The sequence below is a fragment of the Mustela lutreola genome, chromosome 7 (genome assembly GCF_030435805.1).
Source record: "Mustela lutreola isolate mMusLut2 chromosome 7, mMusLut2.pri, whole genome shotgun sequence".
Lineage (NCBI taxonomy): Eukaryota > Metazoa > Chordata > Mammalia > Carnivora > Mustelidae > Mustela > Mustela lutreola.
This window is the reverse complement of record NC_081296.1, coordinates 66,962,345-66,986,005: the sequence shown is the minus strand read 5'-3', so window position 1 is coordinate 66,986,005 and position 23,661 is coordinate 66,962,345. Positions and strand designations below refer to the sequence as shown.

At 44.9% G+C, this 23,661-nt stretch overlaps 1 protein-coding gene and 1 long non-coding RNA gene across 5 annotated transcripts in view; one reads left to right on the top strand and one right to left on the bottom strand.

Annotated features, from left to right (window-relative positions):
• Nucleotides 1–2,953: 2,953 nt before the first annotated feature.
• CCDC32 (coiled-coil domain containing 32) lies at nucleotides 2,954–13,320 on the top strand. Of its 4 annotated transcripts, none has more exons than XM_059181170.1 (4): nucleotides 2,954–3,046; nucleotides 4,653–4,903; nucleotides 9,534–9,690; nucleotides 12,665–13,320. In XM_059181170.1, exons 2-4 carry the CDS (start codon nucleotides 4,660–4,662, stop codon nucleotides 12,801–12,803), a joined length of 540 nt encoding a protein of 179 aa, XP_059037153.1. In that variant the 5' UTR covers nucleotides 2,954–3,046; nucleotides 4,653–4,659; the 3' UTR covers nucleotides 12,804–13,320. The 4 variants fall into 4 exon arrangements, with proteins under 4 accessions (XP_059037153.1, XP_059037151.1, XP_059037150.1 ...); XM_059181168.1 differs by having other exon boundaries at nucleotides 2,960–3,046; nucleotides 4,648–4,903; XM_059181167.1 differs by lacking the exon at nucleotides 2,954–3,046 and adding an exon at nucleotides 3,053–3,274 and having other exon boundaries at nucleotides 4,648–4,903.
• Nucleotides 10,899–23,661, bottom strand: part of LOC131836116 (uncharacterized) — a 42,095-nt gene continuing 29,332 nt past the window's right edge. The window contains exons 3-5 of the long non-coding RNA XR_009355518.1: nucleotides 17,444–17,567; nucleotides 13,739–13,901; nucleotides 10,899–11,945 (exon numbers count right to left, since the gene is read on the bottom strand). This is a non-coding gene — a long non-coding RNA (uncharacterized LOC131836116). The remainder of the gene's footprint in view (nucleotides 11,946–13,738; nucleotides 13,902–17,443; nucleotides 17,568–23,661) is intronic.

Sequence of the window (23,661 nt, the reverse complement as noted above, 5' to 3'; positions counted from 1 at the left end):
CAATCAGCGAGGCCCAGTGTCGAGGCGGGGACTGAAAAGAGAGGGAGGGACGGAGGGAGTTGAATGACTGGGGTTGAACGTGTTGAGTTGCCGGTTGAGAAGCAGTGAGAGTGAATATAGGAGTCAGTTCAGTGGGGAGGCTGTGAGAGTGACTCATCAAAAGTGTAGATTCCATGTAGATAACGCCCAAAGTCCTTTGGATCTGGAAAATGAAAGGAGTTTTATTCAAAACAAATCAGAATGAGGATTGCTGAACTCAATATACTAAGAAGGGCGGTGTTATATACTTTAAAGGGTGAATATTATACTGACTTATAACTCAATAAAAATGTTATATGTGTATCTAAACATGCACAGCCCAGAAGAAATGTCTTCACATATACCCTTCCTGAGAAGGATGAGAAAGCTCCCATTTGTCTTTCATATGCTCCTGTCCGGTTAAAACGGCAAGTGGATCAGAAGTATTTGTCAGCGTTCTTAAATGCAAAATACAAAACCAACTCTGGTTAACTTAATCAGAGAGGCAATTGCTGAAAGGGTATTAGTGCCTCATAAAATAAAGAGGGCTGGAGAACAGGTTCAGAAACAGCCAAATCAAGAGAAGACAGGCCTCTGTGAACCAGCTACATGACAAGAGGGTGAATTGTATGGAATGTGAATTCTATTTCAATAAAGTTGTTGTTGTTTTTTTTTTTTTTTAAGAATGTTTTTCCTAATGTGTCTGAAGCACAGACAAGGAATGAGATATTGGAAGATATTCTAGAGAGGAAGTCCTTGTGGGATTGTATAAAGCCTTGCTCCTCAAAATGCAGTCTCTGGATTAGCAACATGGGAAACATCTGGAAACTTGCTAGAACTGCAGAATCTTGTTCCTTCTTTCCTTCTGAACTACTGAATGAGAATCTTTTTTTTAACAATATCTTCAGATGTTTTGTCTGTATATTAACATTCGAGAAGCACTGGTACAGACCATGTAGAGTAGACATTTGTCATTTTTTGGGCATATCCAGCATCTTCTTAATACTCTTCTTTTGTGTGAGGGATTTCCCACATTATAAGATGTGGAAACCAGAAACTGGACTTCTCAGATTCCCTTACAGCTTGGGTGTTCATCACCTGGGCTCCATTGATCAGTCAGGGCCATGAGTTCAGAGGCACACAGTAGAGAAAGCAGGCACAGTGTAGAGCCCGTGTGTGACAAGATAGCATTGGAAACATCTGATTCGGAGAGCTAAAAGTAGGGGAGATTCTTGTGTCCAGTGGTCAGTCAGCAATGCCAGCTGCAGTATCTATGTATATACAGCAAGAACAGTGTCTAAACCTCACCAAGGGACTCAGGAAATCCCCCAATGCCTTTGAACATAGAGGGAGAGGGAGAAGCAGACTCCCTGCTGCGCAGAGAGTTGGACATGGGGCTCAATCCCAGGACCCTGAGATCATGATCTGAGCCGAAGGCAGATGCTTAATTGAATGTGCCTCCCATGCATCCAAGACACCCTCATTTTTGTTCAAGATATTTGAGAAGCTACATTTGTAATCAAGAGTTTGGTGAGCAGATTATCAGAGAAAAGGGCATGAGTTTAAAGGTCATAGAGTAGCTTGATGAAACACCTGTAAACCTATGACAGTGACCCTTTCTATGAATCAGATGCTGCCAGATTCATGTCTCCAGTTCCAGTGTCAGTTGGAGAACTCTGGGGAATCTCTCATTCATAAACTTGTCCCCCAACTACCTACTTATTTCCTATGAATAAACCCTGAAAAAATCTTGCCTATTATTTGCTCCTTTGCTTTCTAATCTTCTTGCTTTCCACTTCTTTCTGTTTGCATATGCTAAGGATGGTGAAGGATGGTTATAAATATGAACAGCAGAGTTCCTCAGAGTTCCCTTTTATATGGTGGTAGTTACTTACCATAACTACGCTGATTGGCTTTGGATACATCTAAAGGCTATAGCCTCAGTCAAGTTATGTCTACTGATGGTTGGCTAATGCCTTTGGTCACATGTTTCTTTGGGAGAGAGTAACTGGCCTGGAAACTGGAGGTGGAGAGTAGGGGAGGAAGGGTTGCATCTTAGGGAAATGTTAAGCTCTGAAAGATAAAAAAAAAGACATCTCCATCTTCTTCTATTTTTTTTCCCCCCAGCGTGGCGCCCAAAGCAGGGCTCAAACTCACAACCCTGAGATCAAGATCTGAGCTGAGATCAAGTTATATGCTTAAATGACAGGGCCACCCAGGCACCCCAAAAGTCATCTTCTTTAAAAAATCTGACATACTCCCTTACCATTCTCTCCTTTATGTACACTGGCCACACTTCTGTCATATCTTCTATAACTCTTTGCTGTTATTTGTAAAATTGCCTACCCCTATGGTGCACCTTCCTACATTTAGCTGTGAAGACTCTGGGACCCATACAAACTCTTACCGGTCTTGAATTACCGCTTAACACAAGTCTTAGAACAGGAGGTGCTCGGTGTCTATTGACTAAATGAATAAAAGAAAGCCTAAATTGGCTAATGGGACCTGGGTCTCCTGTAAGACTAAGGAAAATAATCTCCTCCTTCCCCATTCGAGCCGCCGGAGTGCTCTAATTTGGGGAGTAAAGGGATGAAATTTTCAGAAACAAAACACCAACGCAGAGGATTCCCGAGGTGAATTTGCTCAGGTAACCAAGAAAACTCAAAGACCTGGGCAACTGGGCTTCCCTCTCCGAGAAGAGGATGGCCCGAAGGCTCGGTCTCCGGGGGTCGGAACGCTCAGGTAAGACGCTAGTGGAACCTGTCTCAGAGAAGGTGGGGGCCGAGGCATGTGACTCCACTGTATCCCCGCGACAAGTCCCGCCTACCTGTTTTTCTCACTCTGTTCCTCACTTCCTTACCCGGTCGAGCTCCTGTGAGCCAATCCACGCACAGAACATCGCCAGGTTGGGCGGTGGTTGGAGGATTCCTGGGGTCCGTCACTCGGAGACTCCACCCCCCTATTTCTTCCTACCCTTCAGCGCCGGAACTCAGCCGAGCGTTTGTGAGCTGGTGGGCACGCGTTTGCGGTAGGTGAAGAGGGTCAAGGTGCCCAGCGTTTTAGATCCTCGGCCCCAGGCCCATCCCAGGATACCACGGAGGGACCTCGGGGTCTGACTTCTCCCCTCCAGCCAGTTTGTGAGCCCGGAATGACTGAGCCCCGGGTCTGAACGCCAGTATCCCTTGCGCTGTACTGGACTTCCTAAGGAGGAGGGGGAAAGGACCCGGGCCCCGATGCGAGGAAAGTTTTGGTTTGGGTGGGTTCAAACGAATTCGGGGTGGGGATGGGGGTTTATCGTGGACCCTGGCATCAGTTCTTCCAGAGCCGCTGTGACTTATTTGTCCCCTCTTCTAGGCGCCTGCTTTGCCTGAACTGTCACTCCTGGAATTATTCAGACCTTCCCTCAGGCAGCCTTCCTAATCTAAAAGGTCCCTCCTGAAAAGAAGGTGTCAACCATTTTGTTAACACTAGATAATTTTGAAAGCCCCAGGCGGTGTGGTATTGGGTAAGAACGTGGATTTTGGAGTGGCACAGGTCTGGTTTCCAGTCAAGGAATCACCATATATCAGCAAGGGACCCTTGACTAGTTACCCTTCTGATCCTCAGTTCCTTCATTGTAAACTGATGGAAATGTCTCTTCCAGTGTTTCTGCCTATTAAAATAAGAACTTATAAAATAAGAATAAGGTATATAGTCCAGCTTTTCTACATGTAATGAGCAGATGGAGTTTTGCTTATGACATTTCTTACAGTTTTCACCAAGAAGCATTTTTATTATCCTCGTGTATTTGGAACTCTGCAAGGCGTTTAGTCTGTGTCCTATTGAAAACAGAATTTAATTGGCTTAGGACAGGATGGAGATCTTTGGAAAGAAGTGCAGCATGGTTGTCTCCACTGGGAATGTCTTAGAAGTGTGTGTGTGTGTGTGATGAAATATATAATATAAAATTGCCATTTTAGCCATTTTTAGATGTGCAGTTCAGTGACACATTTGGTTGTGCAACCATCTCGATCATCCATCTCTAGAACTTCCCAAACTAAACTCTGTACCCATGAAAAAGTAACTCCCATGCCCTCCTCTGCCAAACCCCTGGCAACCACCATTCTATTTTACAACTCTATGAATTTGACTGTAGGTACTTCATTTAAGTGGAATCATTCATTATTTGTCCTTTTGTGTCTGGCTTGTAGGCATTTCATTTTTAAAAAGAAACTTTTTTTTTTTTTTAAAGATTTTATTTATTTATTTGACAGAGAACACAAGTAGGCAGAGAGGCAGGCAGAAAGAGAGGAGGAAGCAGGCTCCCTGCTGAGCAGAGAGCCCGATGCAGGACTCGATCCCAGGACCCTGAGATCATGACCTGAGCCGAAGGCAGCGGCTTAACCCACTGAGCCACCCAGGCGCCCAAAAAGAAACTTTTTTATGAAAACAACTTGAGTGCAGAGCCAGAAGAGGAATTCGATTACCCTTTTGTCATCTTTATATTTGCAACATAGGAATCTAATAAAAGACATTTTAAGTTTAGAGAAACTTCTTAGAAGCCTATAACCTTCTTTCGCTGGGTGAACAAATATCTGAGTACTGCATACTTATAATATATCCTTAAAGCCAGTCCTTCATGTTTTTCAGCTCAGATTCCAAATGAAAATGTTTGAGAGCATTGACTCTACAGCCACAAGATCTGGCCCTGATCTTTGGGCTGAAATCTGTTCCTGTCTACCAAATCCTGACCAAGAAGATGGTGCCAGCAATGCTTTCTCAGACTCCTTTATGGATTCTTACCCTGCGGGCACAGGCCAAAGGGATGCGCCAGAGTTTGCTGTTCAGCCAGCTACAAAGCCTTGGGCTCCCTTGCAGGATTCAGAAGTGTATTTAGCAACTCTAGGTAAGTTAGATGGCTTTTTTTTTTTTTTTTAAATCAGAAGTCGGTGGTTTTAAGGAAGCATGTTGGCATGTGGAAGTTCAGTTTCATCACCTGGTTTCTATTCTTTTTTAAAAGATTTTTAGTTTATTTATTTGAGAGAAAGTGAGAGAGTACAAGACCCGCAGGTGGGTGAGGGGGAGAAGAAGGCTCCCCGCGGAGCAGAGAGCCCATGGTGGGGAACTTGGGGCTTGGCTCAGATCTCTGAGATCATGACCTGACCTTAACCTAACCATGACCTGACTCTTAACCTAATCGACTGAGCCATCCAGGCGCCCCTCTATTATTATTATTTTTTTCCCTCACCACATGTATTTGTTAGATGTATTTCTAAGGGGGTGTTTTGGGTTGGCTGTTGGGAAGGAGCACCCTTTACTTTTTTTTTTTTTTTTAAGATTTTATTTTTTAAGTAATCTCTATACCCAACGTGGGCCTTGAACATACAACCCTGAGATCAAGAGCTGCATGCTCTACTGATTAAGCTAGTCAGGCACCCCAGGGGCACCCTTTTCCTTGTATATCCCTTTAAACAGTCTTTTTACCTCCTGCCTCTGTTTCATCTGAATTCTGCTTCATTTCTTGGCATCCTATGGAACCCTCTTGCCCATTATCGGTTGCCCATATATTCAGATAACTCAGAAGTGTCAAACATTATTCCATCCTGAAAGAAAAGGTCCCCAGAGCTGTGCATGGATTTCTGATGAAACTCTTAGATTGAAAAACTACTGTATGAAAAAACTATAATATTAAATGGATTGATTGTTGGAGTGGGAGCATGTTGACATAAAATCATTCTACCTCTTGTTAGTCATTTAATTCTTCTTTAGTCATTTAATTTTTTAAATATTTCCTCAAATAGCTGTCTTGTGTTAGTATTTAAGTGTTAGTATTTAGAGAGACTCCGAATATAGGAAAGAGAGTCAGATTGTCCCATGCGAGGGGAAAGAAATGTATCAGTTTAGGGAAGTGATTGCTTTAGAACTGTGGTATCCTTTTATTATTAAAAACCCATGAGGCTCATCTATGTGTCACAAAACCAAACCTGGGAATAATCATTTGAGGAAGGAAAGGCAATTTAGGAAGAAGCTTTTGAGGAAGGGCAGAAAGAATCAGAATAGAGTTTTGCATGATCTCTAAGAAATACCTTGGAAAAACAAAAGGAGTTCTGTTAATGATGTACTGGAGGAAAAAGATGTGGAAAAAAACAAGTGGAATGATGGATAATAAGAAACATCCAGGTGTAATGTGAAATTTTTCTGGAAGCCACCAAAGTTAGGATAGTAATACTTGCAGTTGTGGCCAAGGAGGCTGACAATTCTGTTCTGTGGCAGTCAGAACATCTGCTTAATGATAATAAGGAGAAGCAGCAGCAACAGTCTAAGAAAGCTGGAGAACCAGATCCTATGGCTTGTTGGTACTCTGTGCCCAGGGGTTGTAAGAAACTTTCATGGATTTGGATTTGGTGATGATTTGATTGGTGAAGACTGGTTCGGAAGGTTAAAACTCCAGATCTTAGGGCACCTGGGTTGCTCAGTGGGTTAAAGCCTCTGCCTTCTGCTTTGGTCATGATCCCAGGGTCCTAGGATCGAGCCCTGCATCGGGCTCTCTGCTCAGCAGGGAGCCTGCGCCCCCCCACCCCACCTGTCAAATAAATAAACATCTTTAAAACAAAAAACAAAAAAAAACTCCACAGATCTTTTCTAAAATCAGTTAAGAAGATGATTAAGGGGCAACTGGCTGCCTAATCAGTAGATCCTGGCTCTTGATCTCAGGGTTGTAAATTTGAGCTCCACATTGAGGTAGATTACTTTAAGATGTTAAAATTTTTTTTTTAAAAAGATGATTAAAATTTCATTCTCTGGGGGCACCTGGGTGGCTCAGTCGGTTAAGCATCTGCCTTCAGCTCAGGTCACGATCTGTTCCTGAGGTCCTGGGATCAAGCCCCATGTCCTCCCTCTCCCTCTGCCACTCCCACGCTTGTGCTCTCTCCCTTTCAAATAAAATCTTTAAGAAAAATTTTCATTCTAAGGGTATCTGGGTGACTCAGTTGTTAAGCCTCTACCTTCGGCTCGGGTTATGATCCCAGAATCCTGGGATCGATCCCTGCATCAGGCTCCCTGCTCTGCGGGAGGCCTGATTCTCCCTTTTCCACTCCCCCTGCTTGTGTTCCCTCTCCCACTGTGTCTCTGTCAAATAAATAAAATCTTAAAAAAAAAAAAAAAGTTTTCATTCTCTGAAGGATAAGAGCCATTTCTTTGCCTGTGGCAGAATCTGGGAGACAGTAGCAGGCAGGCTGGGAGTATGCAGGGGTGCCTCTTTCTGCCTGTACAATTTAGATCACACCTAATTAGGGACTGAGCACACTCAGAGAGGGGAAGACTTTTTCTTTTTTTTCTTTGACAGACAAAGATCACAAGTAGCCAGAGAAGCAGGCAGAGAGAGAGGAAGAAGCAGGCTCCCTGCTGAGTGGAGAGCCCAATGCGGGGCTTGATCCCAGGACAGAGGCTTTAACCCACTGAGCCACCCAGGCGCCCCATGGGGGGAGGGGAGGGGAGACTTTTTCAAGCCCCAAAGAGTACCTTCCACCTTTAGAACCAAGGCAAGACAATAAAATGATTTTTTTTTAATTCCTAGATAGACCTGAAACAAAAAGAATGTGGCGCGCCTCGGTGGATTAGTTTGAGCATTCCACTGGTGATTTTTGTCAAGGTCATGACCCCAGGGTCATGAGATTGAGCCCCTGGTTGGGCTCTGCACCTGGCAGGGAATCTGCTTGAGGTTCTCTCTTTACCTTTCCTTCTGCTACCCACCCCCCCATGCCTATGTATGCTCTTTCTCAAGTAAATAAATCTTTAAAAAAAGAAAAAAAAAGACTCCACTATGAGCAGCAATTAAAAACTTAGCCAGCTCAATGTAAGATCCATGTAATTCTTTTCACATCCTCAAGAAGGCAAAAACTCCAATATTTAACATTTATCAAGTGAGCTCCTAGTGGTAACTTGCAGCAACTAAAGGTGCTTTTTGTTTTGATATGTGGGTGCTAGCTGATGTGGCTTGTTTAGCAATGAAAACAGAATTGCAAATCATAAAGTTTCAATTGGGTCTGGGCTTGATATTCCCCCTGGCCTTCCAAAAGGCCATCATTTACCCATTCATTATCATTGAAGGCAAGACTACATTAAAGGAGAAGGCAAATGGTGATCCCCTTCCTTCTATTCTTTTTTTTTTTTTTTTAAGATTTTATTTATTTATTTGACAGAGAGATCACAAGTAGGCAGAGAGGCAAGCAGAGAGAGAAAGAGGAGGAAGCAGGCTCCCTGCTGAGCAGAGAGCCCGATGCAGGGCTCGATCCTAGGACACTGGGATCATGACCTGAGCCGAAGGCAGAGGCTTAACCCACTGAGCCACCCAGGCGTCCCCCTTCTATTCTTTAATTGTTCCTAAATAACACTTAAAATGCAAAGGCGAGTAATTAAACATCTATCATCAGGAAGCCATGTAGACCACTCTCACTGGGATTACAAGATGTTTGTTTTTATTAGGTTCCAACATCCAGGCCACAAGTTGAGTAACTTTTAGAAATGTTGGGAGATTGCCTTCTTTAATCAAGAATTTAATCACTGATAGAGATCTTAAAGGTCTTTTCTTTTTTTTTTTTTTTTTTTTTTTTTTTTTTTAAAGATTTTATTTATTTATTTGACAGAGAGAGATCACAAGTAGATGGAGAGGCAGGTAGAGAGAGAGGAAGGGAAGCAGGCTCCCTGATGAGCAGAGAGCCCGATGCGGGACTCGATCCCAGGACCCTGAGATCATGACCTGAGCCGAAGGCAGCGGCTTAACCCACTGAGCCACCCAGGCGCCCTTAAAGGTCTTTTCTTATTGAGTTCTCATCAAGTCAATTTTAGTGTGTAATGAACCATTGGATCTTTCATCATTTTCTCTAATTCTTTCTCATGAGATTTGGAAACTACTTCTTGTCATTATAAGAGAAAGAAAAGCCATTAACTCCTCAGAGAGACTATTTTCAAGGAGTTGACACATGTCAAGCCAAGGAAAACAAGTAATGCCTTGGAGAGATACCTGCTGGCTTCTGCGATTTCAAAGAAAACGTGCCATTGATTTATTTATGAGAGCCTATGGCCTTTTTCCTTTCTGGGTTTAAAAATGTATTTGATACAATACAGAATTAAGACATGGTAAAGGAAAAAGAAAAATGTATATTTCCCTTTACCTATCCTTTAAAAAAATGGGCTCTTTTGCAGGGAGTGTGGATGTACTCATTAGTGAGAGAAATTTTAAGTTGTCACCTTGCATTTTATTTTATTTTTTTTAGATTTTATTTATTCATTAGAGAGAGAGACAGAGCACAAGCAAGGGGAGAGGCAGAGGCAGAGGGAGAGGGAGAAGCAGACTCCCTGCTGAGCTGGGAGCCTGACTTGGGGGCTTGATCCCAAGACCTGGAGATCACTACCTGAGCTGAAGGCAGACACTTAACCGTCTGAACCACCCAGATGCCCCTGTCACCTTGCCTTTCAGATTTAGTTTTATTTCGTATTCACTTTCCTTGTTAAGCTGCTTCTTCTCTTCTCTTTAGAGAAGAAGCTGAAAAGAATCAAAGGTTTAAATCAGGAAGTGACTTCCAAGGACATGCTTCGAACCTTGGCCCAAGCCAAGAAGGAATGCTGGGATCGGTTCCTGCAGGAGAAGTTAGCATCAGAATTCTTTGTGGATGGACTTGATTCTGATGAGAGGTAATTGGTTCTCAGTCCAGTTCCAGGTGACAGCATTGCATTGGGGACATTTCTGTTTCTCTAAACAATTCGGGGAGAGTGACATTTGAGTTCAGATACTGGTTGATATCAATATCAGCTTTTCTAAGCTCAAAATCGTCCTTTTGACGGATGCTCTATTTGCTTAGTCCAGTAGCAGGTGTTGATAATTATTTTTGCAAAAGAGTAAATACTCCGCCTATATCTAGATCAGAGATTGAACAGAATTGAGGAGAAAGCACGGTCTTCATTCCTAAGTACACAGCCTGCTTAAGAAAGTTGTAATGATCAACAACTGCAACTGTGTCTTACCTGACTCACCATCGACTTAGAGAGTTCCTGTCATATCGCAGGCATTCAAATTAGTGTAGACTAAATGAATTAATTTCTTTTTTATTATTATTATTATTATTATTATTTAAAGATTTTATTTATTTATTTGTCAGAGAGAGAGCGAGCGAGAGTGAGCACAGGCAGACAGAGTGGAAGGCAGAGTCAGAGGGAGAAGCAGGCTCCCTGTGGAGCAAGGAGCCTGATGTGGGACTCGATCCCAGGACGCTGGGATCATGACCTGAGCTGAAGGCAGCTGCTTAACCAACTGAGCCACCCAGGCGTCGCTAAATGAATTAATTTCTTAAGCATCTACTGTGTGAAGGCACTACTCATGACGTTATGGGGCTGAGGGTGCTGGGGTGGCAGGGAGATGTAAGGAAGTTTTAGTATCCCTCCCCCATTTTTTTTTTTTTTTTTTTTTTGGTCCCCACAACCATTTGGGGAGAGACAACAAATTTTTATAAAGACATACTTAACGAAATAAGGCAGCATAAGAAAAGAGCCGGGTGAGTGGAAGTGACAGAACATGCTTTGGGAGTTGAGAGACTCTTGAGCTCCCTGTGGGCTCTGGTGTTTGTGCCAGAGAAGAAGGTAGGACTTAAGGAGTATCTGCAGATGGGCTGAATGCAGAGAGGAGGAGAGGGCTTTCTGTCGCAAAGAGAGGAACGGTGCTCGACACCTGAGAAAGAGGCTCTGCCACTTCCTGGTTGTATGTTCTTGAGAAAGTAACCTGGGTGTGCCTCAGTTTCCTGCTCTGTAAAGCAGGAATAGTAGCTCTTCCCTCATCATGCTGTTGGGAGTGTTAAAGGAGTAACAGTGTCTCAAGTGCTTAGAACAGACCCGGGCACCTGGTAAGTACAATGTAAATGTTAGCCATGAGTGTTAGTCCTACTGGACTTTTAAAGTTCAGTAAGAAATTATTCAGAATAAAAAATTGGTGAGGGAAGTAAAAGCCTGAATGTTAACAAAAGGTCTTAGGGAAACATCACCTAAGTTTGCAACACATCGTTAACATTGACTTAACATTAAGTCCCATGATGTCAGATAAAACAGCTGCTGAAGTGGGGGACTGTAGGTGAATAAAACTTGATAGTTACATCTTACTTTTCAACATACAGAGCATTTTCACTTACATTGTCTTAAATACTGCATCATTGTGCCCCCAGATTCTTCAGAAATTAATGTGGCATCTAAGGTCAGCCCAACTACCTACCTTCTGAGGGCTCAGAAAATCATACACATTTTGCTCTTTTCTGTCTCTGAAGACTCAACCCAGTTGAGCCTTAAACTCCACCAACACAAGAGACTTGAAGATGCACACATTCCCAACCCATCGATCATTTGGTATTCTCTTCTCTCTCTCCTTGAATGTTTGCCTCCTTTCCAGTTCTGAGAAAAGACAAAATTTGCTCCTGCACAATTCTCAAGTAGGAATTCTTTTGAAAGCAGGTCAGCACCAAGGCTCGAGTTAATGTTTCTGTGTGTCTGTCAATACCTTACAATGATGCGAAGATGTTCCCTTTTCTGTAGAAGCAACTGAAACAATTCTGTGAAAAGCATGGGAGAGGAAGATGAAATGCTCCTGGAGTGCCCTGGGCCCCTGAGCTGTGGGCACCCTTTCCCCTGAGCCGTTGTCTGTGGGAACACTTCTTTCTATGAGTGTTAGAACAAGCGCATCAGAAACAGTAGATAGGCATTTATTTGCAGATTTCAAAGTTTCTTTTTTAAACAGAGGCCATCTTATAGTGGAACCTTGTGATTCTTCACATATGTGAAGGCCACAGGTAGGTGACTCTCCTCATGGCAATGCCTTTGAGAAATCCTCCTATCACACGATTCTGCCATTTTAGTCATCTGAAACCTGCTGGTGATGGCTTGACCTCTTGGCTTAAGACTTTGGGCTGCTGAAGAGCATAGAATAAGGTTTCCGTTATTTGTCATCATTTATAGTTTACTATGTTTATCTCGTAAGCATTAGAGTGGAGGGTCTTGGGTACTTAAGGAAGGCGAGAGGGGACCCTTCCCCCCTCCTCACAGATCCAAACCCAAAAAGAGCCCTCTGCACAGTGGCTATTTCTCTGTGGGAGAAATTGCCACGCAGATGTTTCCATCTTGGGGACTTGCTATAGGATGAAGTAAACAAACAAAAAACCCCCACAAAAATGATGCTTTGTGCAGCTAACTGCTTTAAGTATAATGGACTCAGAGTGCCTCAGGTATGGGAGATTTCAAGATGCTCGCTAATAATTTGGCATTTATTTAAATGTTTCCTCCCTTGGACAATTCCCTCTCTGGTTTTAAGGGAAAAAAGACAGGACCTCTCCAGCTATTCTTGCCAGGCCTTCAGAGGCTGTGCATTTGAAGGGGGCCTGGTGCTGCTTATAGCCAGTGCCCACTAGGGGGTAAATTATGCCGCTGAGCTGCCAGGACGCACAGCTGTCAGAGGGGTATCGTCATCCTCCCCCACCCCCCACCCTGCGCCGTCCCCTCTTAGCAGTGAAAAACAACTGTAGAAAGAAATTGTTGGTGGGCGGGAAGGCAGCATTTGAGTAACTGAGATAATCATTAAGTAATTAATCAGCCGGGTCTGACGCAGCCGCCCTATCCTCCTGCTCTCTCCTAGCACCTTGGAACATTTCAAGAGGTGGCTCCAGCCAGATAAAGTAGCCATCAGTACAGAGGAGGTCCAGTATCTGATTCCTCCAGAGTCCCAGGTTGAGAAGCCAGCGGCTGGGGACAAGCCAGCAGCAGCGGAACAATAAATTACACACACACACACTGAGCAGCTGTCTTGGGTCCAGAGGGAACAGCAGAGAGCTCGGTGGAGCAGCAAGGAGAAATCTAGGGAGGGGGGAAGCCCACCCTAGCCCACTCAACAAAGCAAACAGCTGTGGGCCCCCAAGGACTTGGGGCTGGCGTGTGTGACTGTCGGATAAAGTGACCGCCCCAGTGCATGCTGGATCAACATACTGCTTTCCTCTGGGTCTCACAGCTTGCCTGAGCTCTGTCGATGCAGGTGAGAAGTCCGCTAAGACTTTAGCGAAGCAGCAAGTATGAAAGTATTTGGAGAAACCAATACCCTTGGGTTTAATATATAAGCTAAGTAAGCCATATTTTTTCTTCCCTCTTCTGGATGTTCCTGCCTGCATTCTGAGCATTCCCTTGGTTAACTGTCAGGGGTGAGTGGGGCCAAGGAGAATCAAGTCTGCCTCCTTGGGAACCACAGCCCACATGGGGCTTCTCGAAGTTTGTAATAAATACAGGGGCTTGAGGAAAAGAGTCTGCGCTTTTCACTTTTCTCGGGTCTGGTTTGTTCTTTGTGGAGAAAATGGGCAAAAGTGTGAAAACTTAGGTGTTCGTGTGTACATGTCTATTTTTGATTTCATGCATGGTTTCTCCCCTAACTTCCTCTTGCACTTAAAAAGGGCCAGGCTTCAAATTAGACTTATAAATATGTTGTTGGTATTTGACACCACTCCTGAATAGTTCCAAGCTCACTTGTGGCAGTTTTCCTGACTGAGCCTGTGTTTCCCTCCTTTATAGTGGTCTTGTTTAACCTGTGTTGTCTGTATAAAACTTTCCGCATGAGAATAGTCGTGTGTGTGGTGCTCTTGACCTGCTTCCCCCACCTAGAGAGATGCTCCCAGGCAGTGGGGAGGTAAAGACAAGTGAATGATGATGTAAGAGAGCAGATTACCTTTGCCATTCTTCTATTTTTAACATGCATCCTCCGACAAGGCAGACCTTGGTGCTCTGAGGGTGGGATTCTGTGGCCAGGATTCTGTGGCTGTGGCTCCATGGAGCTTCTTCCTGGGTGATAGGTTTCAAGTCCCTAATGACAAGCAGGGCAACCCCCAAATCTGCAGAGAACACGTGCCCATATCTAAATCAAGTATTTGCTTTGAAAGGACAGGAATCAACCAGGTAGTTTGACAAACTTGCTGAATTATATAAATTTGGGGAGATATATTCTTTTTTTTTAATTGATTGTCTTAGTTTTATTCCTCCTGCTTTTTATTTTTTATTTTTTTTAAATTTTTACTTTTTATTTATTTATTTGACACAGAGAGAGAGATCACAAGTAGGCAGAGAGGCAGACAGAGAGAAGGGGTGGGGAAGCAGGCTCCCTGCTGAGCAGAGAGCCCGATTCGGGACGCTGAGATCATGACCTGAGCTGAAGGCAGAGGCTTAACCCACTGAGCCACCCAGGTGCCCCCCTCCTGCTTTTTAATAGTAGGATTCCTTTGACATAGAGAGTGACCCTTTGTGTTCCCCAGACACTGACAGTCACCTGGCCCTGGACTTGCAGGTTGCCATCCCTGCCCGGGGTTCAGGTGCTAGACCACACTCTTCCTACAGGGCCATCTGATGGCTTTCAGGTGGATGGATAGATTTTTTTGTTTAAAGACTGAGTTTTCGGGGCGCCTGGGTGGCTCAGTGGGTTAAGCCGCTGCCTTCGGCTCAGGTCATGATCTCAGAGTCCTGGGATCGAGTCCCGCATCGGGCTCTCTGCTCGGCAGAGAGCCTGCTTCCCTCTCTCTCTCTCTGGCTGCCTCTCTGTCTACTTGTGATTTCTCTCTGTCAAATTAATGAATAAAATCTTTAAAAAAAAAAAAATAAAAATAAAGACTGAGTTTTCTTCTCCCTGCATGATAAACAAAAATCACTCTCTTCTCAGTAATTTTTTTAAGAGAAAAAGAGGTAAGGTCTCAAAACACTTTCTAAAGAGCAGCCCATCATCAGTCAGAGAATGTATCCATACCAGAAAATAGTGTTTCTGTAATTCAGGCGAGATTCTAGCTTTGCCTTTTCCCTACCTCCCATTTTCTACCTAGGAAACACATATTAGTGTGAGAAGGTGGAGAATTGAGTTAGAGGAACCGAAAAGGAACTTTGGGACTGGAAGGGTTTTAGTCCCATGTGAAAACCTGGGTGGGGTATGGGACACAGTTCCCAGAGCTTCGGCTCCCTGCTCACCTATCTTTTTAGTAGAGGCAGACTGCCACAGAAGGGAGTCCAGTGAGTTGCAATTCTGATTTCTGATTGGCTTAGAAGTGACAACCTAAGTGATCACTTTTTTGGGGGATGGGGGAGCAGGCTCCATGCCGAGCTTGGGGCTTGAACCCACGGTCCTGAGATCAAGACCTGAGCTGAAATTAAGAGTCAGATGCTTAACCAGCTGAGCCACCAGGTGCCCGGTGATGGTTCTCAAAAAAAGTGAAGCACCATTTACCAAAAAAAAATTTGATATTAGCTCCCAAACTGACTTACTATAATACAGACTTAACTTAGCTATTGAAATGGTACTAAACTTGAATTCGAGTCTTGAGTGCTATCTTTACTGCCTTGTGGTTTACCGTGTGATATAAATAAGTCAAATGACCTCTTTATGTTGCATTTCCCTTTTAGAAATTCGACTAACCATAGGAAAAATTGTATTGGCCAGAAATGCTGATTCGTTTCCTTTGACCCCGGCAATTCCAAAGGAGCTCCAGTTAGCACTTTCCCAAATCAGTAAAATTTGAGTTGAGAGGGCTTTTCTTATTACCCAAAGTGAAACAGAGCAAACAGAGCAATATTTAATGCTAACCCTTAGAGCCAAGTAAGGACAATTACCAGTAGGGCAAAGCAGAAATGATTTCGTATACCCAAAGAAGTCTGGGTTAGAGCCAGGGAGATAAGCTAAGTGACGGGTGACCACCACTGTTCTCTCTTGGCACATGGTGCTCATCACCCAGGGCTTGGTAAGATCGGTGCTGGAATAGCACAGACTTGTGTCCAGTCCTATTCCAGAAATAGGCTCTGGATGTAGGCACAGAAAGTAAACAAACAAACCACCAGCTGTTGCCAAGCTGTGTCCCTCCCAGGCAGGCCTGCCCACCAGGACTATCACTGGAGGAAACTCCCTGAAGCCACTCCCTGGCCCTGCCTTGGAGTCACTCCCCAAGGTTGAGAAAAGCTGCAGCCACAGGAAGCAGACATTTTCCTGAAAATTCCAAGACACTCCAATCAGCTTTGGCCCTACTTGAGTTAGAAGATTCAAGATGGGACACTGCAATGGCAGTCTTCGGTGTGTGGGAGAGCTGTGTACTTGAACCCAGAAGTGGGTTATTGAAGGCATAGTAGATTCATTTGCCTAGGCCATATTTGTTGAGCCCCTGCACGGTGCGTCATGGTGAACAGAGCAAAACCACACCTTCCCACGTGGAATGGTGGAGGGAGTGAGATGGCCTAGCTGATTAGCACTGTAATCGCTTGGGCTGCAGAATCAAGGCATTAGCATAGCTGCTTTAGAGCTGGGAGCTATGAGAGCCCTAGGCCAGTCAGGGTGGGAGGTGGGAGAGAGGCTGTTCTAGGGAAGCTGCGTCCAGAAAAAATGGGTAGTGGTCGGACTGTGAGAATGGAGGGAGAGGAGCATGGGGGCATAGTCAAGTCCCAGAAGAGGAAAACGGCATGTACATAGGCCTAAAGGCAGAAGAAGGAATAGAGACTGGAAAGTAGTTCGGTATAGTTGGGGTCATAAAGGACAAAGGAGGAATCAAAAGGTGAGGTTGGAAACTAAGAAACAAGGTCAGGTGTGAAGGGCTTTGTAAGCCATGTTAAGGAGCTTGGATTTTATTGGGCCAGAAGGAGCTATTGGGTTCATTTTTTTTTTTTTTTTTTTTTTAAGATTTTATTACTTGAGGGACGAGGGAGTAGAGGGAGAAGGACAACCAGATTCCACGCCAAGCGCAGAGCCCGATGCGGGACTTGATCCCGCGACCCCGAAATAAGGACCAGAGCCGAAATCAAGAGTGGGACGCTTAACCCACTGAGCCATCCAGGTGCCCAACTAATGGGTCATTTTAAGAGGAGCAGTAACAGGATCGGATTTGGATCTGGAAAGACGGTTAGGGCTGCCATGGACACCACATGATTAAGTTGATTAGGGAAGTACAGATTCACATTTGGCAATGGTATATCCAAATGAATAATGCAATTAGGTGGCTTGTAGTTTTCCCTTATTTATATTTTCTAGCTTAATTTCTTTGAAGTTACTGTTTCACCGTTACAGAACAAATAGAATCCTGTTTGGCAGATTGCAAAGGCTGACATGTCAATCTCATCCCATCCTTTCATCCTACAGTACAGACACTCCTCACTTGGGACACTGGGTCAGTGTTCCCTCCCACTCTGTCTACTTGTGCTGTCTCTCTGTCTACTTGTGTGTCTCTCTATCTGTGTCAAATAAATAAATAAAATCTTAAAACAAAAAAAACAGCATGGACGAAAGAGGTGGCTGACTACACATGAGTAAGAGGAAATCAACAAAAAATTTAACAAGTTAAAAGGCTACACGTGGGCTCACATGTCAGTTTCGAATAGCTGGAGACTATTCCAGACACGGGAGAGTTGTACTCACAGTAAGCTTTCTTCCATAGGCCTTCCTCTGAGGTTCTGAGGAAGAGTGGGAGCAGGGCAGGAAATGGGGGAGGGCTTTCCTCCTCCAAGGTGGTGGTGCCAGCACGCAGGACTTGGTAAGGCAGCTGCTGAGGGAAGGCAAAAAGCCTCAGCTGCTTCTGCAATCCTCTTATAAACCAAAGCCTTAAGCCCCTGGGGAAGGGGCAACGGAGTCTTGCTTCGGGGGAGCGATAAAAGCAAAACTCACCTGCTTCTGGGTGAGGAGTCAAAACCTTTTTGCCCTTCTTTAACACAGCCAAAGATCCATTGCTTCAGTGAGTAAGAACGGAAGCAAAATCCCTCTATCCCAACGGGATAGCAGGAAACAATCATGGGCTGAAGATTCAAGCAAGGGTCTGGTCTCCGGGGTGGGTGGGGGAGGGCAAGAAACTTGGGCCACCCCAAACCAACCACAGATAGAAGGCAGAATTTGGCTTTCAGAGGGAGTGGGGAGAAAGCCTCACTCTTGCCCTCGGGATGTTGTCTAAGACTAAAGCAGAACCTGGATAACAGACACACACATCCTCAGCCCACCCCCACTGCGTGTCCTGCCCCTTCAGGAGCCTACCAGCACATGGCAAGCAACAGCGGTCCATTGCTGATGGAGGGGCAGGCATGTGGGGATGGCTGAGAAGCTGAGGGCAGAGCAGGAGCCCAGAAAAACCCTCTGAAACCCCAGTCCCTGCTCTAAGCAGCCCACTACCGAGGAATTCAAAGACTGACATACGGAGGTAATGGTGGGAATGACAAACCCCAAACCCTACCTGATTCCTAACTCGACTGATTGAACCCCACAGACCAACCGAAGAGGCATGCCCACTTCCAGCCATAAATACCATTTACCTCAGTCTCTGCTCTTTACACAGGATGGGTATTCAGTACAAATTTATGAAACATACATGAAAAGGCAAGAAAGAAAAAAAAGCCCAAACCATTGTCAAAAGATAAATCAACAGAACCAGACTCCCAGATGACAGATTTTGGAACTATTGGGTAGGGACCTTAAAATAATAATGACTAATAGGTTAATGGGTCTAGTAAGAAAGGGTGGGCAACTTGCAGGAACATATGGAGAGTCTCGGCAGAGACATGGAAACTATTAAGAAAGTTAGATGGAAATGCTAGCAATAAAAAACTTGGTATCAGAGATGAATTCCTTCAACAAGATATTCCATAGGCAGGCACAGCTGAGGAAAAAAGCAATGAACTTGAGAAAGGTCAATAGAAATCATCCAAGCAGAAACACAAGGACAAAAAGGAGTAGGAGTAAGAAAAGAAAAAAGAAAACCAAGCCTCCGAGATTGGTGGGAAAATACCAAACAGTCTAATATATGTGCCATTTGAGTCCCAGAAAGTGAAGAAGGAGCTCATGGGGCAGAACTATTTGAAGAGATAATGGTTACAACATGAATAAGGATGTGGCACTGAAGGCACAGAGAGATGGATGTGGGAAGCATGAAGGGAAGAGCCACCGGAACTTGGCATCCGAGTGGAAGGAAGCGTGAGGGAATAAGAAGGGGGAGCATGGGGTGGCTGGGTGGCTCAGTGGGTTAAGCCTCTGCCTTTGGCTCAGGTCATGATCCGAGGGTCCTGGGATCGAGCCCCACATCGGGCTTTCTGCTCAGCGGGGAGGCTGCTTCTCCTCTCTCTCTGCCTGCCTCTCTGCCTACTTGTGATCTCTGTCTGTCAAATAATTAAATAAAATCTTAAAAAAAAAAAAAAAAAAAGAAGGGGGAGCATGGCACTTGGGTTTGGTAGTGGCAGGTGGTTAGCAAGTGGTGGTGCAGGATGCAGGGATGGCCAGCCTGGCTTAGCCCTCTGCAGAGCCTGTGCTCCGTGGGTGGGCAGACTGGAGCGACACTGGGTGGACCTCTGCTTCTTTATGCCCCACCCACCCCTGGGAGGCTGTGCTAAGGCTCGGTGCACTGGCTGCCTTAAGTCAACTTGTGGCTAAGAGGTATACCCCTTTCCCCACCCACCTATCCCAAGTGCTTCATGTCACAGATTGTTCTGAGGTAAAGGTCTTCTCTTCCAAGGCGGGCTTTCCTCTCTTCATGCTGACCTGATCCACTTAAAAAAAAAAAAAAAATCAGTTCTTTTGCAGAGAAGCAAGGAGGGAGGACGCAGTGGTGGGTGAGAGGGATGGGAGTGCACAGGAAAAGGAGATGGGCTCTGCAGAGTTTACGAGAATTTTATTATTACCATCCCCCCTTTTTTAGAACTAGGCTCCACACCCAACATGAGGCTTGAGCTCACACCCCGAGATCAAGAGCTGCCGCTCTACCCACTGACCCAGTCACGCACCCTGAGTTTTGAGGCATTTTAAAGAATAGGGCCACTTTTGGCTTTCTATCCTTTGTCCTTTTTGGATGAGGTTATCCACTGGTAACTCGGCAGAAGCCAAGGTACAGTGTGATCTTCAGCAGAGTGACCAAATGAATCGTGAGGTCTGGGAGACAGGATGGAGGGTGTAGGCTGGATAAGGGCACAGTAGCGTAAATTCATGGTTGTTTAAACAACCATCTAAAAACTATGCTTGTTGATTGATAAACTCACATGATGCTGATTTCTTCTTCTTTTTTCTCCTTCTCCTCCCCATACCCCTTCCTCTTCTCCCCCTCCTCCTCTTCTTCTTCTTCCTCTTCTTTTTTTTCTCCTCCTCCTCCTTCTTCCTTCCTCTGCTCAGCTCAACATTTCTATTTTTATTTTTTAAATATTTTACTTATTTATCTGACACAGAGAGAGAGAGCACAAGCAGGGGGAGTGGCAGGCAGACGGAGAGGAAGAAGGAGGCTCTGTTGATCAAGGAGTCCAATGCAGCTCTTGATCCCAGGACCCTGGCATCATGACCTTAGCCAAAGGCTTAATCAACTGAGCCACACAGGGGCCCCAACATTTTTAAAAAATATGTATTTATTTGAGAGAGAGAGAGAGAGAGAAAGTGCGAGCACAGGGGGAGGGGCATGGAGAGGGAGAGAATTCTGAAGCAGAATTCCTGCTGAGCATGGAGCCCCAACTGGGGCTTGATCCCAGGACCCTGAGATCATGAGCCTAAATCAAAAGTTGGACACTTAACCGACTGACCCACCCAGCTAAACATTTTTATTAATGATTTGGATAAGTGCATAGAAGACATCTTTACAAAAAATGAGAGGATAGGTAATTGACTAGGCAACAGAATCAGACCCTAAAGTTTTTTTTATAGACTGCAATAATGGGACAAAGTATGAAATCTAATAGGGATAAATAGGAAGCTCTTCATTTCGGATAAAAAAAATTTACTCCACAATTAGAAGACAACTACTATGTACTAGTTTGTTCTAGTGACATAAGCCACACTCAGTCTAGATTAAGCCCTAGAGGGATATTGATTGGGAAGGACAAAAGTAGAGCAGGCCTCAAATTCAACTGGATCCAAGGACTTGGGTAGTGTCTTCAGTCTCCTCTTTCTTTCACTCTTAACTTTTCTCTATTTCTTCATGTGTAGGTAGCTATAGCAGGTAGAAACCTGGGAGTTCTATACATCATCTCAGTTTAGCAAATCCAGCCTTTCCTACTCCATATAATAAATACAAGGAAAGGACTCTGATTGGCCAACCTGGGTTACATGCTCATTGAACCAAGTGCTGTGACCAGGGACAGGATATTTTAATTGGCTGAGCCTAGGTCATGGGCCCAAACCTATGGCTAGAGGCACAGAGTGCTGTGGTTGGCAATCCCACCAGAACCATTTGAGAATGGGAAGTGGGGAGAGTGCTGCTACCTGCAGAAAAGCACAAGGGATGCTGAGAAACCAAAACAACAGATGTTCAGTGTCTTTACAGTCCAGTTGAGTCAGTAGTGTTGTATATCTGCCAACATTTGTAATTCTAGGAATCGATAGTAGAAATGTACTTAGTGCTCTAACAGTGTAAGAATACACCCTGCACTGGCCACCTGACTCTGAAGCATCATCTGGGTACTAGGAAAGAGAAACACTGACAAACTCATGTTGCTGCCTGGAGGAAGGATCCAGACTAAGGAGGCTCAGAAGACCATCTCATTTAAAGAAAGGTCAAGGCAATACAATGTGGACTGGAAAGAGAAGATACAATAGACATAGTTGGCCTTCAAATATTTGGAGGAGTCTTGAGTAGAAAAATGAAACACTGACATACAACAGACAAACTGGACCATTGTGGGTAAGTTTCAGGGAGGTCAATTACCATTCCTTATAAGGTAAATTTTCAAAAAGCTGTCTAAGAATAGAAAAGGCTGCTTTGTAAAAGGTAGTAAATTCCCTGTCATTGGAAGGGTTCAGTCAGGCATCAGAGATGTTGTAAAGAGGATTCCTGTATATCACAGAAAGTTGGATCAGGTGACCTCTAAGGTCCTTTCCAGTTATGAAAGTCTATGGTTGGGCACCTGGGTGGCTCAGTTGGTTAAGCAACTGCCTTCTGCTCAGGTCATGATCCTAGAGTCCAGGGATTGAGTCCCACATTGGGCTCCCTGCTTGGCGGGGAGTCTGTTTCTCCCTCTGACCTCTCCCCTCTCATGCTCGCTTTCTCTCTCTCAAATAAAGTCTTAAAAAAAAAAAAAAAAGTCTATGGCTGTCCTTTGGAGACCTACAGGTATTTGCTGCTAGTAAGTCAGCTTTGGACTCCCCAAAATCTGGGAGGGAGAGCTGGTGAGCTCTTTTCCCTCTCTAGATGATAATGACCCCTTCCAATCAGTCAGACGCAGAGCCCTCCAACAATTCTTATCTTAGCCCAGCCCCGTGGGGCAGACTCTCGAGCGGGGAGGATCACAGAAAGGCAGTCCTTGTGCTATTTCATGTCCTCTGAACACCTATCATGAGACAAGGACTGGGATGTAGGCAGTTTATTTTAGGGAGCAGGCAGGAGTAAGGGAATAAGGAGAATGAGACAGGATAGGGTATACTGAGTGGTTCATTGTGGGTAGTTATGGCTCAGTTCTCCTGGGAATCTCTCTGGGGAGCCTTAAAGATCACAGCTCCGAAGACCCTCATTAAATGATGGGGAAATCTGGGCTCTAATTCTACTAGCATCTATCCCTCAGTGTTGAGGTTTGTCGTTTGGGAGTGTTAAGCTCCTGCTACTTCCAAGGTGCCCTGCAGAGGCTGAGAAAAGCCTCCCACAAAGGAGAGGGATGGTCTACTTGCATTCCTGGACCTAATTCCTTTTTTTTTTTTTTTTTTTCTTAAAGATTTTATTTATTCAGAGAGAACGAAAGAGAGAGAGAGAGAGCACAGAGAGAGAAGAAGAAGCAGGCTTCCTGCTGAGCAGGGAGCCCAATGTGGGACTCCATCTCAGGACCCTGGGAATCATGACCTGAGCAGACGCTCATGAATCACCCAGGTGTGTCCCTCCCCACCACAGACCCAATTCCAAACAGGAGTGGGTGGGTGGGTGGGGTTCTCACACACCAGCAGGATGTCCAAGAATTCAACTCAATTCTATCCCTATCTACCCAGAAATTGTAGCAGATTCCACAGGGTAAGGGTTCAGTCCCCCAAGACTGTCCTCCACCCCCCACTTCAGATGCCAGTCACAAGCCCCAGGCTGTCATTTGTGCTTGTGACCAACTGCCAAAGATTGGAGTCTCCAGCCACCTCCTCCTTAGGTTCAATTAATTTGCTAGAGCAGCTCCCAGAACTCAGGGAACCACTTTATATTTTTTTAAAAATTTATTTGACAGATATCACAAGTAGGCAGAGAGGCAGGCAGGAAGAGAGAGACGGGGAATCAGGCTCCCTGCTGAGCAAAGAGCCCAATGTGAGGCTCAATCCCAGGACCCTGGGATCACGATCCAAGCCGAAGCCAGAGGCTTTAACGCACTGAGCCACCCAGGCGCCCCACATTTATCAGTTTATTAAAGGATGTGATAAAGAACACAAACCAATAGTCAAGATGAAGAGAAACATAAGGGAAAGTAGGGGAAAGGGCCTGAAGCTTCCATGCCCCCTCTAGACACACTACTCTCCACGGCCTCTGCGTGTTCACCATCTCAGAAGCTCCCCAACCCAGTCCTCTAGGGTTATTCTGGAGGCTTCACTGCATAGTCACGATTGAGTCCCTGGCCATTGGCTGATTCAGCCTATAGCCCCTCTCCCCTCCCAGGAGGTTCCCACCCTCTAATCATGTAGTTGTTCCCCCTGGCAACCAGCCCTTGCCTTTGGGG

Coding starts and splice junctions, on each gene's coding strand:
- CCDC32 (XM_059181170.1), top strand. CDS start 4,660: ATGAAAATGTTTGAGAGCATTGACTCTACAGCCACAAGATCTGGCCCT. Junction 4,904..9,533: donor AGTGTATTTAGCAACTCTAG/GTAAGTTAGATG, acceptor TCTTCTCTTTAG/AGAAGAAGCTGAAAAGAATC. Junction 9,691..12,664: donor GGACTTGATTCTGATGAGAG/GTAATTGGTTCT, acceptor GCTCTCTCCTAG/CACCTTGGAACATTTCAAGA.